The following is an 18877-nucleotide window of genomic DNA, read 5'->3' as shown; positions in this document are numbered from 1 at the left end:
CAGCAATATGCTTCATTAAGGCTTGAAGAATGAGTTTGCAATATGGGATAATAAGTTTCTACTTATATTTTCAAACATTTTTAAAAATTTGAATCGTCCTAATGGACAGAATACTTTTGTATGTTTTTGAGGGGGTGAACTCAAACTTTTGCCCTGGAGTGTATATCTAAATACTGTAAAACAAAGGAGTAATCCGTGAATGAACACAATAAAATAGAAAATTGTCTATTTATCCTTCCTTAAACATTTAGAACAACATTCTAAAATTATAAATCAGAAGAAATCTAAAATAGAACGGCTATTCTGAAGTAAACTTTATAGCTTTATATGATTCAGCCTTAAATCGCCTACAATTCAAAGTCAAGCTGGTGCCAACAATTAGTTCTTAACGCGTTTCATGTTTCAACTCTCCCTAATTCGATATTCCGTACCTCGATAACAAATTAAAGAACCATAGTAAATTTTGGTTTCCATGACTAACTCTCTTGGATCGTAGTTGCACTAATTCTGTGTTCTGCAACTCGATACCTAACTAACTCGATGGTCCTTTCAATATCGAGTTATGGAGAGTTGACTGTAATTCGTTCTTGGGATCAAATAATGGCCCTGCGACATCATATTTTACGATCTCCTCAAAGATGGGCATATCCGGTTGATCGTGTGGTTTTTGTTGCCAGCATCAAGCGGTGCAAATAATCATATTATTATTTGAACATGGTTGTCACAGTCAGTCTTTTGCCTTTTACGCAAGAATTGATATAATGAAGATATCATTGAAACCCCGATTAAATTCTGAGTTGTCGCTCTCATCATTCACGCCATTCAAATTAAACTCTAGATAAGTATCGCTCAGTGGAACAGTCATACTCCTATTCCAAAATCAGGTTCTTCGGCAAATGAACTCCACAGGTGATCTTCACGCGAAAAGAATCACATTGTATTTTCAACCAAACAAGTTAGTTACAAAGGCACAAATAAAGATGACGAAATACGAGACGATACATTGAGATCTTTTCTTAGTAGAATCTTCTTATGCCCTGGATGCAGCGCGATTACGTGTACATAATTAAACGCGAGTATCATTTTTTTTTGCCTTGTAATCCCAACCGCCGTGTGTTCTTCGTTTCATCTTCAATGGATCCGGCAACGGGATCTACGAAACTACGAAGCAAACGCGCCAATGTGTTGGTGAAGGAAGTTCCCGGTCAGAATTTGATTTGCCCTGCATGATCAAAACAAAATAAACAGGATTGCAGTTCCCTATAAAAGCGATTATCGAACCATGGCAATCAGTTCAGTGCAAGAGTGGAACCCGCCCTAGGTAGTGATAGAACATCAAACCTCGTCCGTTTAAAGCTAGCTAGTGAAGAAAGAAGTTTCTCGAGTCAAGAACTAAGGATCAACAACCTGCAACACTATGAATAAGTTTCTGGTACGGATAGAAGTTGGATAAGCAAAACCTCTGAATAACTCTGTTGGCTTTGCTGTGGATATGTGATATGTCAGTTTGATACTTGAGTGAAATGTTGAAGTCTTCTCTGAGATTTTCGATAGAATCTCAGTCGATAGGCATTTAGTTTATAGTTCTGTGCAACGAAAATAATAACTTCGAACGATTATGACGCACGTGTCAGTCAAATGAAAAATTTTGATCTATGTGATTTTGTTTGCGGAGAAAATGTAGTGATTGAGTTATTTGTTTCGCGCAGATGAACATTTTATTTTCAGAAACTAATGGTTGGGAATATTTTTTTCTGATATCTTCGTAAAATGGTACTCCATTTAGTGTTTGCATTTTTTATGGAATCCTCTGATAAAGTTCTAGGTCCGGTCAAGGATCTTTTCGTATCAAATCTTTTGTCCATCGCATAATTTATTAGAAGAGCGTATTGGGTTGTTTAGTGAAGAAAAATTTACAGTTTTTTGTAGCTTGGTCGATAGTGCACATTTTTCTTAATATAACACGATTTTATTGCACTTCAATATCTTAATGTTTACATCATAAATGATTAAAAAAGATTTCAATCCATCGACTCAATGACAATTCCATTTACATAATGACAGTTCATCCCGAAGTAAAACTTGCCAAGGGGTGATTCAAAACCGATTTCCATACTAATTTCAAATGTGGTTTAAAATAGTTCCAGGTCACGGAAAATTGTGAATTCTAGTTAAATTTTTAACTTAGATACAGAAACAGTTAAGAAACCCTAAATAGCCCTAAAAACCCTGGATAGCCCTAAATATTCCAACTGCGAGTGCCTCGGAGTCTGTTTCTGATACACATTCCAGTATTTGGCTGAACACGCTGTAGATTGGCTCTTAATGAATTAAAATTTCTCAGTTAACAATTGTGAAAGCGCTCTGAAATACTAAGCTCAGATGCAGCTTTTACCACTGATGGAATGTGATACCTGGAATAAAACGAAGAAGAAGACACACGGTATTGAACGCTTCGTACAGGAAAAGTGCTAGATTCTTCAAAAAACAGGAGTCCAAGCCAGATGTAATTCTCTTGTAAGGGATACATTCCATTAACGTAACCTTATCACGAGTGTGATCTTTATCAGCCACTGTACAGAACTATATCAAAATGACTATTTAGAGACAGACCTAATTTGTAATTAGTACACATATGTACTAGACAGTTTCACAAAAATCAAAATTTCTGGGATTCAACCAGTCACCCCCTAGTCCTAGTTGCAATACTAAAACAAATTACCAGTCAAATTTTCATCCAATTTGGAGAAGATTAGGAGGTGCCTCAAGTCGAATTTGTGTTTTTTGGCTATTTTTTACATTCAAAAATTCTAACGAGAAATTGGAAAAACGAAAATTTAAAATAAATACCACTAGTTGAACGTATTATTAGTACTTTACAACTTCTGAGAACACTGTATGCCGATTAGAGATGGTTTTGACCTCATAAAATTTATTTCTGTTCATTAAAGTACCTGTAAAACCTACATTTCTCTACAGTTTTTGTTCTACAAGATTCTTAACCTCATGCCTAATCATAAAAGTTCAACCGTAGTATCATTCCTTTGTTATTTCTGAACATTATTGTAGTACATCATTTTTGTATCCAAATTACAGATAAATTGTAAAAAATCGTCGGAAATACGACATTCCTCATTCCCCTGCATTTAGAGCTGCTGCCAAATGGCGCAATTGTTGACATGCTACAAAATTGAACATAGTAGCTTTGCTTTTTCAATGATGGATGATGATTGAAGAAAACAGCTATCAAATGTCATCAACGCAGTCGTGTTTCAAACAACATTCGCATTTGATGCCAAGCAATTACATATGTGATATAGCCCCGAGGTTAAGCTTCTCGACTACCGATCTTGAGGATCGGAGTTCAATTATGATTCTTTTTTTCGAGTGAAACCAATTATTTTTACATAGACGAATGCCCCGTCAGGGCAAAGTCTCTTGAAAAGAAAAAAGAGTGAAACCAATGTTTATTATATGCAGCATAGAAAAAGGACTAAAGGCGCAAATCACTACTTTCTCTTCATTCACTTAGAAGTGGGAGATTTTTGTGATTAAGACTCAGACACAAGATGCACTTTTGAACAATGAATCGTGATGAAATTTATTGGCCTCAGGTCATTTGGTCCATGGCAAAAAACAACACTCTAAATGAACTCCCGTAATCAAACTCTGATCCTCAAGATTAGTAGTCGAGAAGCTTAACCTCGGGGCTATATCACATATGTAAAAGCTTGGCATCAAATGCGAATGTTGTTTGAAACACGACTGCGTTGATGACATTTGATAGCTGTTTTCTTCAATCATCATCCATCATTGAAAAAGCAAAGCTACTATGTTCATTTTTGTAACATGTCAGCAATTGCACCATTTGGCAGCAGCTCTAAATGCAGGGGAATAAGGAATGTCGTATTTCCGACGAATTTTTACAATTTATCTGTAATTCGGATACAAAAATGATGTACTACAATAATGTTCGGAAATAACAAAGGAATGATACTACGGTTGAACTTTTATGATTAGGCATGAGGTTAAGAATCTTGTAGAACAAAAACTGTAGAGAAATGTATGTTTTACAGGTACTTTAATGAACAGAAATCAATTTTATGAGGTCAAAACCATCTCTAATCGGCATACAGTGTTCTCAGAAGTTGTAAAGTACTAATAATACGTTCAACTAGTGGTATTTATTTTGATTTTCGTTTTTCCAATTTCTCGTTAGAATTTTTGAATGTAAAAAATAGCCAAAAAACACAAATTCGACTTGAGGCACCTCCTAATCTTCTCCAAATTGGATGAAAATTTGACTGGTAATTTGTTTAAGTATTGCAACTAGGACTAGGGGGTGACTGGTTGAATCCCAGACATTTTGTTTTTTGTGAAACTGTCTAATATGTACCTCTCACGCCGACAACCTGGTATCCAATCCCATCCGTTAGATGTTTAATTTATTGTGATCGTTAATAAATTTATTTAAAGACTCACATTTCCAGTGTTATGATTTGTGTGATCCACAAAACATATAAAGTTGAAAAATTCTTAAACGTGTGCACCAAGAGCACGGACAACAGTATTTTAACTCTACGCTTTTGGATAACGCAAACCGAGCTCGTGATTTATTTATTATTTTTGAAAAACTGTGTAGGGTAGACGCATTGGTTTTGGCCAGCCCAAGAGATAATATTTCTAAAAAATGAAAAGAAAAGCGTTATATGTACTACGAGTACGTCAAACGAAATCTTGCATTCCATATTGTGTCTAAAAATATTGGGACTGAGCAGAAACCTTCTTTTGCAGAACTAACAATCGCGTTGGTCAATATAACCCATCAAAACTAGTTTCCACATAGACATAGACAGTCATATTGATTTTTTATGAAAATCAAATTTTCTCGGAAATATGCCTAGTGATCAGGCGATTAAACAGGTGTTATATTTTGCATATTAAATGTACTTGATGTTGTGAGATTAATTTCGAAACTTCACATTGTATATATGGTGTACCGTCGTTGGGGGTGACAATGGGTCAAAAAGGGATATGTGCGATTTATTTTTTGAATAACTATCGCAATTTATCTCCAATAAACTTCAAATTGTGTGTGTACGTACTTTGATGGTACATTAACAACTGTTCAAAAAATTAAAGACAAATATTTATTCACAGCGGCACCATAAGTGAATGAAAAATGACCCTATCTCACCCCATAGAGGGGGTGACATTGGGTCACTGTAATTGAAATAACTTGTTTTTGAGAATATGATTTCAAAACCATTCACAGCTGGAAAATCTTGCCAAAAAACGATGCAAACAAGACAAAAAGATATCTAAGATGTTTCACAAGTATGATAAACCCACTTAAAAGAAAGATTATACTGAAAATTGAAGAGCTATGAGAAAAAATATGTGAAAACCAACATTTTTCGTCAAGTTTACATAAATTTTCTTGGTTTTTCCCTCAAATTGTCTTCAAAGTCTCATCCCCATTGCTATAAAGCCCATTCAGTTTCCCCAAAGGTGTACTGAAACAGTGATTATTTTAAACCTTCGCAAATAGTTAAATTTCGGTGCGACATTCCACGATCAATAAATTTCAGGCCGAAGTTGACGTCATAATCCCAGTATTTTAGCGATCAAACTCATTTGTACTTCCGTGAGATATTTCTATAATATGAAAACACTGATAAATAATCAATTTAAGAAAAATAAACCCTTTTGATAAAAATTTACGATGATGCTGCGCACGAAACACAGTTGCTGGTTTGAGAAGTTGTCAAAATACGTTGTATTGTTATTCAATGCACGGAATACTCAAGTAGACTTGTTTGATGTTTCAGAGATGCTGTATTTAGAAAGAATAAACACATATGAATGAAAAAAGAGAACACCCGGCACCGTAAAATGTCAAAAAAGTGGACTTGGAATTTCATTTACTATCGTTCTTGCTTGACCCAATCTCACCCCCATTTCCAATGTTTTGGACATCGTACCGAAAAAAATGATTTTTTTGTGGGAAAATCAAACAGATTCCGGAAAATACCTGTGATGTGTAATGAAAAGACTTTCTACATTCTACTAATACAACGATAGAGGCAAGAGTACATGCGTTATATTTTGTACAGGAGAAATTTAATGTTGTAAATTTTATCTAGTTTCAACATACAAGTTTATTGATGTAGTACACAAAAACTACTATTTCCAAAAATGTATATTGTTATGAATTATGTGTAATAATATGTTCCCTAACATATGAATTATTAATTTTAGTAATATCAGCGTTATTAGCTGAAATATTTCACAAAACATATTTTTCCGTTTTGACCCAATCTCACCCCCTAGACCCATTGTCACCCCCATCGACGGTACAAAAGCAATTACGTTTCGTAACGGCACCATTGCGAAAATGCACTTTTTCAAACATCACTCTATAATCGCCTACATCTGCTCCGTTATAATTTTTATAATCTGAGTTTGTTCTAGGCAATCCATCTATGTATTGTTGGAAAACCACAGTGTGACTTCAAACTAGAAGGAAATATAGAATAATTGCTGAATCTCATTTAATTCATTTGATGAGCGGCGCATTACGTTTATCTTTAAATGGTGTCGCGTTACACAAAATCATTTTTTATTTTTATTGACAAAATCGGTAATGTTGCTTTCAGGTTTTGGAAAAAATGTATATTTAGTATTGTAGTATTGAGTATTGTTTAATACCTTTGACATTGTGCCTCACAGTGGAGTAATTTGATTTGATAATGACCATAATTGAATAAATGTTTCTGTGAAGCATTTTGAGGATGTCGTGCTTAAGAAAAACCTAGATGGCGCTTGAGATCATCATAGAAAATCACCATACCAAATCACCTCAGAAAAATGACTTAATTTTTTGCAATAATATTTAGATGTTTCTATGATTTTTTGAGAATGTTTCCGGCACAGTACCTTCGGATGGTGGAGCGAATAATCTCGAATTTTGAAGTATGGTAGAGTGATTGATTTTGATTATAAAAAAATTGTGTGAACTTTTCAACGATGTACGTTGAAAAGTATGCTTTCGGCGAAGTCGACAAGCAGACGTTTATGGTTGTCAGAACTAGTCGAAATTCAATAACACAATGGAGTTAATGGATCTGATAATTGGCCAAAATCATTCAAACGTTTTAATAAAGTATCCTAAGAATATTTTTTTGGAAATTTGTAGAAGACCATAAAAGCTTCTGAATGGTGAACCGAAAAGTCTGTAGAGCTGTTGTGCAGTGGGGTAATTTCACTTCGTTTTTGGGTTGAATTTGTCAACCGTCCCTTTGAACTTTTTTGAAGATGATGTTTCCAACTACGTTGTAGAGTCTGCGTTGGAGGTGTAGGTGCTTAGGATTTATTGATGGTGTTCTGAAGACTTGCCACACAGGTGTGTGATTGAACCTGATACTAGACTGATTTCAATATTTCAATGCATCCATATAGTATTTTGAGGATAATGTTTTTATCAAAATTGTTCAAGACTTTTATGGTCTGAAAATAGTGATCTAAATATCATGGCATGCCGTACAGTGGAGTTATTAGATGAATTATAGATTTTTACGGATTATAAGCCGAAACTGTGAATATATTTTAACCCATAAAATGTCAGGATGAACTTACAATTTTCAAAACGCTCGTTCCTAGCAATTCTCCAACCGATTGTTTTAGCTTTCATTGAAGGGAAATAGTTGTACCAGTTTTGAGCGTTGGTGCCATTCCTTTGAAGCTCTCCGCGTTGGTTTTTAGAAGTGACCCAAATATTATCAGAAAGGTGCCGGTTATTGAATAAATAGTTTCAAAATGTGGGCATCACTTGGCTGCAATGGTCAATAACTTGGTTCACTGAAAAATCCGCAATTTCCATAAAAATGGTCAATTCATGAAAATTATGACCACTACAACTTTCTCTGAAGATCCGAAAATTGATCATAAAAATGATCATATTGACTACTGTGCGTTTTTTTTTTTCAAACACGTTCAAAATAATATTTATTGAACTTGACGTATAATATGATTTGTTCATGTCTATACTGCCCATAAAGGCATAAGGAAAAAGTATGCTTTAAGAAAAAAGCGCGTTCATAATTTTCTGGTACATTTGCACATGTCATATTCATTTCACACATCCGCACAGATTACTCATTTTGCTTCTATTGATCAGCAAAAAATAGAAACGTAAACACAAATTAAGTTTTGCAGTTACTATCAGGGTTGGAAGTTCATATAGAGACTGTTATGCCTTTATTTTTTTAATATGGAACTGCACCAACTTCATATTTTGGTGCACAATATTTTCAAACAAAGTGTGTTAATTTTTATATGCATACTAAAGTGTAATTTAAAACATGTATGCTGCGACGAAAAAAGGTGTTGGTTCAAAAATCCACAGTTATGCTTTTATGGACAGTATAGACCACCATGATCACCGAAGCTTATAGGAAACTTATAGAAATCAAATTATTATACTACATAGAGGATGGTTATTTATAGACAAATGTCAAACCAAGGCATCCGGAAGAGCTGAAAAAAAACTGCGTGTGTCTGTGTTGTTCCAGATCCTCATTGAAATCTGTTAGCATTATTGATGATTGTTGGTAGTTCATCTCACGATTTCTAAGTGACGAAAATCAGTCGTTTTGTTCTGACATTGCTGAAAAAGTATTAGTCCTATAATTTCTTGTGCTATTTGTTGATGAAATCTTCAGTAATTCCAGAAAATTCACGATGTATGATATTTTGAACTAACAATTGGAATTTATGTGTAATAAGTACGTATAGGACCTTCCTGGGAAAATCTTAAACATTTTAAGGCGTTCTCTGACGAATAGGGTCTTAAAATTTTAGCGTTAGCGTTAGCGTTAGCGTTAGCGTTAGCGTAGTTACGGTATACTTCGTAGATTGGATACTAGCAACATTCATGTTTCTTTTTAATAATCTCATCCTGACTACTTTCAAGAACAAGGCAGGGGAGTATACCTTGTTCAAATCATAAACAAGAATACTAAAAGCATGAATATCGCTATTCCCGGCCACGCCCATCTTTACCGTAACTTGGGATAGGGGAAGGAAATGTTGATGTAGCACTTACTTAATGAGAGGCCACCGACTCAGCGACACCCTCATAAGTGCTACGGAGTTGGAGGTTGGGGAAGGTATATTGTCAGGATTCGCCTGGAAAGCTAAGGATAGACCATAAATATTTGTTGTTTAAGCGTTTTCAAATTAATCTTTTGAATGCCGGCAATCAAAAGAGAAAACAATAGCTTATTTATAGTATAAATAGTATTTCGCGAAATGCTTGTCGATTGTGCAGTAATATTTTTGCTCAATAACCAGTAAAAAGCAAAACCGATCCCTCCAGGGTCATCGGATTGTATAAAATAACGATACACGTAAAAAAAAAAAAAAAAAATCACGCCTATTGAAAAACTGAACTGTGCCCATTGAAAAACTGTACTGGGTGGTACTGTATTTTTAGATAATTCAAAAACGAAAGGAAGCGCGTTCGAACTAAACACCCTAGGATAACACAGTCGGTTTTTCTGCTCAAAATTATACGAAAAGCAGAATCGATCCCTCCAGGGTCATCGAACGGTTAAAAAGCATCCACAACCGATTGTTAGTTGCGTAACACTCGCCCGGACAGAATGCGCAATCTGAACATAATTATCAAACTCCGAAAATAACATTTTCCGTTCAAGAAACGATCAGAAGTTCCACGACGCGGACAAAAACGATTCGGAAGGCTCACAAAAGAAAAAGTATCATACTGGAACAAACTACTTTTCACTATTCCATTTCTGAATGTAAAAACTGTCCTGCTTGGGCATCACGAAGCATTACCCAGCAAGACGCTCCAAAACAGGAAAAAAAATCTCCGGCGACGAAAACATGCGCGAAACTGTGAGCTAAATCTATCGGACGACGCAAAACCGAACTGTCCTGCTTGGGCTTCACGAAGCACAAAAATAATTAACACTTTGACGTAATTAACAAAAACTAGGAACAGTAAAAATTTGTCCATTCGTCCTATTGCGCATTCGGTCGAATGTAGCTTAATCGAAAAAAACGCGTATTCGACCTTTTGTCTTATATCTTCAACGAATAGGGTCTTAAAATTTTTGATAAAAACTTGTTTTTATTAAATAACACGACAGAGCGTGTTCTTGCAACCACCAATTTTCCCGCTCAAAGAACGGTTATGCCATAATTAAACTTTAGTTTAAAAAATGGGTCCAAATTTGAACCTTGACACTTTTGATCATGTTTGACTTTTTTTTTTTTTTTTAAATCTTTATTTGAGTGTATTTAATCATGTTTGACGTTAACGTCAAACTATCTGACATTTCGGAAGGGACACGGAGAAAAAAATACACCCAAAATTTGGGTTTAAAGCAAAGGGTGTGACAAAATCTCAAAAATCAGAAAAAATGCTTTTTTGGCTGGAAACCATCAAAAAGCTTTAAAAAATGGAGTAAACATGTGTTTTTGGCCTAAACATAAGCGTTTGGTGCTAAAATTGGGACAGGGCTTTAGGAACCTATTCTTCAAGAGTTTTTTCACAGCGATTTGAGTTTCTTCAAAAAATCAGAGAGCTAAAGAAACTTAATGAAAAATCTGTTGAATAAGAACTACTAATCCCGGGCATATTTTTCCGCGGGAATTCCAGGAGAAAAGTTCGTGGAAGAATCACGATGGATATTCCTCGTGAGTTCTTTGTAAAAATTCTTAAAGATTTTTTCACTGGATTACGCAAAGCATTAGTATTTTCTGTCTCAATAGTTCGTAGTTGAAGTTGAAATTTACAAATATAATTGATGTGCAGCGATATGAGACAAAATCACAAACAAATAACATCAGTACAATCTATGCAAACTACGAAATTTGTAAGAATCTTGATTACTGCGGCTGACATTACTTCTGTATAACAAGGATTTGTTAGGCCCCCTTTAGGCCACTTCCTGAACAACAACATAGCAACGCCAATCTGTCTAAAAAAAGTCTTGAAAATTATGAAAGAGAACTCTTCTTGTAATCCTAATGAACTGAATCGAATCAGCAAACGAAATTCTCATTGCAAACCTAAAATCTATTATCACCAGCTAGATTTATGTGTTGAAAGTTCTTTTACTTATCCAAACTATGAAGGAGTGCGCTTTGAATCCAATAGTATTCAAGTTTTTGTTTCCAAACTTGAAATAAGGAATTTCAAATAATTTATGAAATCAAGAAAAATAGAATAATCGAAAAAATAAATCCATCTAATATGCTAGGATAGAAGTTCCAATTATCGCTATAGTACCAATTATGGCAATAGTAGGAACACAAAATAATTGATATTACTGATTCACTAGCATGTAATGGCTAATATCATAGGAATGTTAAAATTATTCGTCTCTGATGATAATTAGGTCTTGATTAGTGCAGTTCTTTCCGAAAAACGAACTTTTCGAAATATTGGTTCACGCACGTCTCATTCTTAACAGATAAAGGACAACGCGCCGAAATTTAGATTACTTTTTTTTTGTCCAGTAAAATAAAAGAAGTAAAGCTGTTTTACGGGTGTCTTCCATGACGAGACTATTCACCGAATTGACAGAAACTCCTATGCGATGCAAGAATGTAATGATTTTCAGGAGTAAACATTGAACCCAAAATTCTCAACACATATCCTTAAACGATTCGAGAGAGAGTGCGAGAAAATGTGAGGATTTTATCTGGTACTTTTTTTCTCTTGTTGCTATGCTCACCTTTACTCACACTTTAAAAGAACTCTGGAGTGACTCGCCCAAACAAAACAGACCTCACGGAGTTGTGATGACATTCTTATAAATGGAATTTTGCTCTGTCGGTAAGACGTTATCTTCAAGTTTAGGGCTCAATTATTAGGATTCTTCAATCATACTTTTGAACACGTCCACATGCGGCAGCTGCAAAATTCATGGAAAAGAGAGTAATTTCAGCGATACTCGATTTTTTTAATTTTCGCTCTTTTTCCCCACAATCACGAACCTTATGTGCTTATTAATGCTGTTTTGTATCATATTTTGAATTTTCACAACATTTCGACTCCCTTTAGAAAATTTATTTGCTCCCATCATCGCATTGCGATAAATTGACTTATTATTAATTTAACACATCATTTTTGGAAAGTGTTGTGTTCATAATTGGTGGAGTTTTATGGCGAGTAACACTATTGCCATAATTGGTACATATACAACGATTTTGAAAATCATTTTTTTTTTGAAATCAAGATAATACTAGAACTGTCTATTATTTCGTCTGCTTCGCAAGGCTAGTAGCTATCATCAGTATGACATGCTTACGTTTTAGAAGTATTAGTAAGCTACTTTTATAAGGTACAGTGGGGGAAGTGTATCAGTGGGGTAAGTGGATCATTTGTCGATATTGAGCATAAATACTTTAATATGTTGAATGTTTTCGCACCATTGCTTCGGTTTAGGTTATGTTCTTACGTCCACACTGATACTAATGCAAAACTGGTACTACACGTACACTAACACAAGTAAACTTGTTGGCTGCAAAAATCAATTAATTTCAAAATTGTTTTCCGTCAATCAAAAATCCATTGTATATCTGTCTTAAACCAAATTCTACTAGTTTTTTCAACGCATGGAGTTCTAATTGAATGAATCACAATGAAAAATATGTGATTTTTACAAATAAACACAGATATATTGCACATGGTACACTTACCCCCACTTTTTAATGGGGTGGGGTAAGTGGATCAAGTATTATTATCATTTATTGGCAGACTGCTTACGATAATTGGAATATATTTGAATACTCGCAAATATTGTTTTCTATTTACTTTTTCTTATTATTAACTTACATTTGTCTAATTGTATATATAAAATTTGAATTAATCCACCTAAAGTTTATTTTAACCTTTCTGGTATAATAGAATATAAGAGAATGAATATTACAAAATTCAAACAAAATTTTTCGTGGTTTCTTAAAGCTGAGTTGCAAAAGAGCAAAATATACAAACTTTCCAATTGAAAACATATTATCGTACCTTATTTGACCATATAACTTGTTCTAGACAGATGATACAAATACATGCATAAATAGGATAAGAAGATTTCAGTTCGTTAAACAAAAATAATTGTAACTAATATTTTTAAACTACGAGTGTTTTTCGAAAACATCGTTAGGAATAATCCTACAATACTTCAGTATAACTTATGTGATTATATAGAAGAATTTTCTTTAAATAATTGTAGCTACAATGATTTTTTTGTTCGAATTAGTGTGAACTAATGTATAAATCTTTTTAATAATATTTTAATAAAAATTGAGACACTTTTTAAGTTTTTAAGTATCAAAACATAACATAACTAGCACTAATAACAAGAACGAGAGCAATATCATTTTTAGTATACATAATTGCACCATATATGTTGTGAGAATAGATTTTTTTAGTGGTGATCCACTTACCCCACCATGGTGGGGCAAGTGGATCATTTGGCGAAAATTTTCAAGTCCCTCATACTCAATACATAAAAATCAGAAAAATCTAAATAAATTACGATTTGAAGTATATTAGTCCCTCATTTGTTATCCACAGAAAAAAGTTTGAATTACATTATTCATGTTCATGTTTCTAATAGCTATGTATTCAATTTTAGTTATCCCTTGAAAAAGGTCCAACACACGGGACCGAAACGTCGGGCTTAGCCAAACAAGCCGTTTTAATTTATTAGACTGAGAAAGCCATAAAATTACAATTATCCTCCCAGTCGCAACACCATCACTGATTATTCACTTAAGCTGTACATAATAATGAAGTTGCCTTTTGATTTTTCTGTATCCACTTACCCCACGGTACCTTAATGAAAATGCAAAATTTGTAGATTGAGGTGTACTGGAGAAATCCTACAGCCATCAGAATATACTTTTTCTTGTCAATTCGCAACTAATATGCAAAGTATGATGACATGACATGATCACCTTTAATTCAGAAAATTTGAAACAAAAATTTCCATCCAAAGATCGCGAGAAAGATATGCTACCCTTATGTTTGAAACAATTAATATTTGTCAAATACATATATTTTTATTATTTTGCAGGCTCTCGCGGTTTTCGCCGTTCTGGCAGTTTCCTTAACGCACGCATCGGGATACGGCTCAGGAGGTCAAGGTAGCGTTGGTAAAAATAGTTTCTCAAAACATGATGGTGAAGGTTGGTAGATTAAGTTTCTCTTTACAAATGTTTCGTTCGTATTACCAAAACAAATTACATCCTGGTAGATTCATCCGATACCAAAAATCCTTCACCAAATTGAGTTTTAATTATTTATGTGAGGTCATGCACAAATTACGTCACGCTCCAAGGGGGGGGGGGGGCAAGGCAAGCGTGACAAGCCTCACAAAATTTTTGAAGGACTCATACAAAAATTAGATTATTACCAATGTTAGTTATACAACAGTTTACAATTCGACGTGCCAGTAAATATTTGATAGCATCATTAACCAATAACTTTCACTCTATTGGATTTGTTTAACACTGTAACATTGGGTGCATAGTATTGATCCAACGCAAAAATAAAGCATATTTTAATTTTGACGTTTTAGGTGGAGGTCATGGTCAGCAAGGGTTTAGTCAAGGAGGCGGTCATGGAGGTGGATTCGGAGGTGGCCAGGGAGGTGGCCATGGAGGTGGCCAGGGAAGTGGCTTCGGAGGTGGTCATGGAGGCAGCCAGGGAGGTGGCTTTGGACAGGGAGGCCACGGCCAACAAGGATTTGGTGTAGGAGGAGGTCATGGACAGCAAGGATTTGGCGGCGGAAGCAGTGGTCATGGAGGTGGATTTGGACAAGGGGGCCATGGACAGCAAGGATTTGGCCAGGGAGGTGGTTTCGGAGGACAGGGATCGCACGGTCAATCTGGATTCGGAGGTGGTCATGGCGGTGGCAAACAGGGCTTTGGATCTGGCGGCCATGGTTCTAGTGGACATGTAAGCTAATGTCAATCGGTGTGAAATGTTTAATTTTACGAAATTGTTCTTTACAGGGTCACGGTCATGAGCACGGATACAAGAAACATGGATATTAATTTTGAAACTAAAAGTATAAACGACATGTGATTCAATAAATGAAATAAGTCGAAATACGTTACTGTTAGCTTTTGTGAATATGAGAAATCCCCAATATACTCGTAATAGTCGTTCACTAATTTTGTCGTTTCAATTTTTCGCTAAACTGACCTGTGATTTTAGCCTTCTTAATCTTATTCCTTTTTTCTGGATCCCTTTTTATTCGGTTCTTCCAAGTCGCACCGTCCTCGGAATTTATTAGAGAACAACCAAATATTTCCTTCTTTTGATTGATTATCGTTCTATCTAGTTCATCACGCTGTCGCTGAAGATTACTGTTGCACTTTTTGAACTGTTTCTAGGGGAAATTATGCATCCTGGGAAAAGGGCTATTCGTAAAAATGGCACTCGGGGAAACAACCTCCGAGGAAAAGTTGCACAATCAGCTTGCTTAAAACCAATTAAGTCTTATAATGCTGCATTGTAAGCTAATTAATCAGTTAATTAATTTTTAGCAATTGAAAAGTTGTCAGGTAGATACTCATACAAGGTTCAGTGGTAATAAATTAAATTTCCCCAATTTTAAATCGACATGCGATAACTAACCTGACCTTGAATTGTGCTATGATAGGGGCCTTCCTTAGCCGAGTTGGGAAAGTCCGCGACTACAAAGCAAAGCATGGCGAAGGTTTCTGGGTTCTATTCCGGTCGGTCCAGGATCTTTTCGTTATGGAAATTTCCTTGACTTTCCTGGGCATAGAATATCATCGTATTTGCTACACGATATACGAATGCGAAAATGGCAACTTCGGTAAGGAAAGCTCTCAGTTAATAACTGTGGAAATGCTCATAAGAACACGAAGCTGAGAAGCAGGCTATGTCCCAGTGAGGACGTAATGCCAAGAAGAAGAAGAAGAAGTGTTATGATAGCAGACTATCTGAACAGAAGTACCGTAAAACTTGAATAAAATATCATTTTTTAGCAATCAGTTCATTAACACAAATACATGAATAAATGCTATAATTATTGAAAGCCATATCCTAAGTAATTTTATTGCATTTAAAAATAGTTTAAGCCCTTTATTCAGGTTATAAAAATATAAATATATAAAAATAGGTGGTGAGTTAAACTACATAATTCGAATAATATTGATCAAAATATATTTATTTCCTTTTCAAAAACGAAAACTAGCATTCTATAGATTTTCTTTCTAAAAATATTTCTTCAACTGTGGCTATTGTTCAATGTTCAATGGTTTTTATAAGTATTCCAGCAAAACACTTTTAAATATTATTTTTCCTTCAAAATTCGTTTTTAAATGCATGATAATGATGTTTTACCACAATGTGTCTCTATTGGTCGTCTCCAATCACGTTTAAGCTGTGAACATTATTTATTTATTTGGTTTTACATCAATTAGCTTGATAAAACCTCGCCAGCAATATTTGGCTAATTCACTCGGTTCATGGCCGCTTCTCTCCATCCTCGATTGGGACCCACGTTCTCCAGGTCCTGGTGCACCTGATCAATCTACCTAGCTCGCCGAGCCTCACGCCTTCTTGTTCCGCCAGGCTTCGTAGCGAACACCATCTTTACAGGGCTGTTGTTTGGCATTCTTGCAACATGCCCTGCCCAGTGTATCCTTCGAGCTTTAGCTACATTCAGTACCGTAGAGTTGAGCGAGCTCGTGGTTCATCCTTCGCCACCACACGCCGTTCTCCTGTACGCCGCCGAAGATTGTCCTTAGTACTCGGCGTTCGAAAACCTCAAGAGCTTGCAAGTCCTCCTCGAGCATAGTCCACGTCTCATGCCCGTAGAGGACTACCGGTCTTATGAGAATTTTGTACATCGTGCATTTGGTGAGGGGTGAATCTTTCTTGACCGCAGTTTCTTCTGGAGCCCATGATCCAAGACGAACTCGTCCACCACCTCGAAGGTATCCCCGTCTATCTTAACACTACTTCCTAGGCGGGCCCTGCCGCGCTCAGTTCCGCCAACCAGCATGTACTTTGTTTTCGACGCATTTACAATTAGCCGGGCTCTTGTTGCTTCACATTTCAGGCGGGAGGCGGGTGAACAAATCTGCCAAGCAGTTGTAGTCACCGCCGAGACTCGAACGAACTGGAGTGTTCGCCTGAGATCTTCACGCAGTTTTGCACACCGTGCAACGTTGCACTAATCAATCTTGTGAGCTTCCCGGAAAAGCTGTTCTGGTCCACGATCTTCCATAGCTCTATAGGTCAATACTGTCGTATGCCGCCTTGAAATCGATGAACAAATAGTGCGTAGGGACCTGGTACTCACGGCTTGATAACTTCCCACGAACTCGTTTGCTATAGGTGATAGACGACGGAAAAGAATCTGGGATAGCACTTTGTAGGCGGCCGTTAGGATGGTGATTGCACGATAATTTTCACACTCCAGTTTGTCGCCCATTTTGTAGATATGGAATATAACGACTTGCTTCCACTCCTCCGGTAGCTGTTCCGTTTCCCATATTCTGACTATCAGCCGATGCAGACAAGCGGCCAACCTGTTCGGGCCCACCTTGATGAGTTCGGCTCCGATACCATCCTTGTCAGTGGCCTTGTTGTTCTTGAGCTGTTGAATGGCATCCTTAATTTCCCTCATCGTGGGAACTGGTTGGTTTCCACTGTCTGCTGTGCTGACGTAGCCATCGCCTTCGCTGTCCTGACATTTTGTGCCTGTGTTCTCTGCGCCATTCAGGTGTTCATCGTTCACCGAAGTGGTAGTGTAAAAAAGAAAACAAGGGGCCCCAAGAAAGAGGTTAGACTAGACTAAGAAAGTGTGGGGGTGTCAGGAGATCCAAGAAATAAGGAATGCTATTCGTAGTGCTGTGGTTCACCCTATTTGAGTACGAGAATTCTCTGCCCATGTTTACGTGAGGTGATCGTGGCGACTCTAAGGCCTTTGGTTAAGGGAGTCTCTGCACTGCTCCCGACTGTCTTGGCCGATATAAGGAGCTGTCCATTAATTAAATAACATATTTTTTTGGTATCTTTCGTATTCAAACGAAAAATGAAACGTATTACGCGTAAGAAATCGCCAAACATACAGTACTCAACTAGGTAGAATTAAATGTATTGCAATCACAACACGAAACAACACATTACGTAAAACCAGATCGTTATCTATTGAAGAACACTACACTAAAAAAAAATGGAATAAACTATGTGAGACGCATAATGTAAGGCCATACAACTGAAAATTAAAGTTTATAACAACATATTTATAATCCCACCCATAGGGTTTTGTTCTACTTCGTCGTAAGCGTTACTATTCGTCGTATCAAACTTTAAATGTTCCACTACGGCGGATATTCAAACTTACCTGCAACATAGATTCATTATCCTAGTGTAATTTTGTGAAAGCTGTTATGGTTTGTACACTTGTACACCAAAAATGCAATAAAACTACTGTATTTCGGTAAATAACTTCAGTTCAATTATCCACTTTGCACTTTTTCACCGAAATCGCATGGACGAATACGATTTGAGAGAAATGCTTAGCGATCGACTGAGCCACACATCACTTTCCAACACAAGTTTCTTCCCGCCCCCGTGGGTGACTTACTTCGCCGGGCACTTATTATCACTATGGAAAACCTTTGTACTTCTTCACTGAAGGATTTCATTCCAATCACACGCCGTAAAACTTCAATAAATCACCAAATTTTACGAAATTTCCTCAACCGCCGCGAATAATTGAGAATGTAAACAAAGTTCAATCCGTCGTACTGAGAAAAAAAAGCTTGTGCTCATCAATGTGTTCGCGACGCTCGA

General features: G+C 36.2%; 1 protein-coding gene across 3 annotated transcripts; it reads left to right on the top strand.

Annotated features, from left to right (window-relative positions):
• The first annotated feature begins 1278 nt into the window (after nt 1–1278).
• On the top strand, nt 1279–15155 carry LOC23687956 (holotricin-3). Of its 3 annotated transcripts, none has more exons than XM_021843801.1 (4): nt 1279–1432; nt 14112–14181; nt 14616–14995; nt 15052–15155. In XM_021843801.1, exons 1-4 carry the CDS (start codon nt 1418–1420, stop codon nt 15091–15093), a joined length of 507 nt encoding a protein of 168 aa, XP_021699493.1. In that variant the 5' UTR covers nt 1279–1417; the 3' UTR covers nt 15094–15155. The 3 variants fall into 3 exon arrangements, with proteins under 3 accessions (XP_021699493.1, XP_021699492.1, XP_021699491.1); XM_021843800.1 differs by having other exon boundaries at nt 14112–14190; XM_021843799.1 differs by having other exon boundaries at nt 14112–14223.
• Nucleotides 15156–18877: the final 3722 nt, after the last annotated feature.

The sequence above is a fragment of the Aedes aegypti genome, chromosome 2, assembly GCF_002204515.2.
Source record: "Aedes aegypti strain LVP_AGWG chromosome 2, AaegL5.0 Primary Assembly, whole genome shotgun sequence".
Taxonomy (NCBI): domain Eukaryota; kingdom Metazoa; phylum Arthropoda; class Insecta; order Diptera; family Culicidae; genus Aedes; species Aedes aegypti.
Note: the sequence above shows the minus strand (reverse complement) of the source record. Positions and strands in the feature narration are given on the sequence as shown.

Coding starts and splice junctions, on each gene's coding strand:
- LOC23687956 (XM_021843799.1), top strand. Junction 14,224..14,615: donor CTCAAAACATGATGGTGAAG/GTTGGTAGATTA, acceptor TTGACGTTTTAG/GTGGAGGTCATGGTCAGCAA. Junction 14,996..15,051: donor GCCATGGTTCTAGTGGACAT/GTAAGCTAATGT, acceptor TGTTCTTTACAG/GGTCACGGTCATGAGCACGG.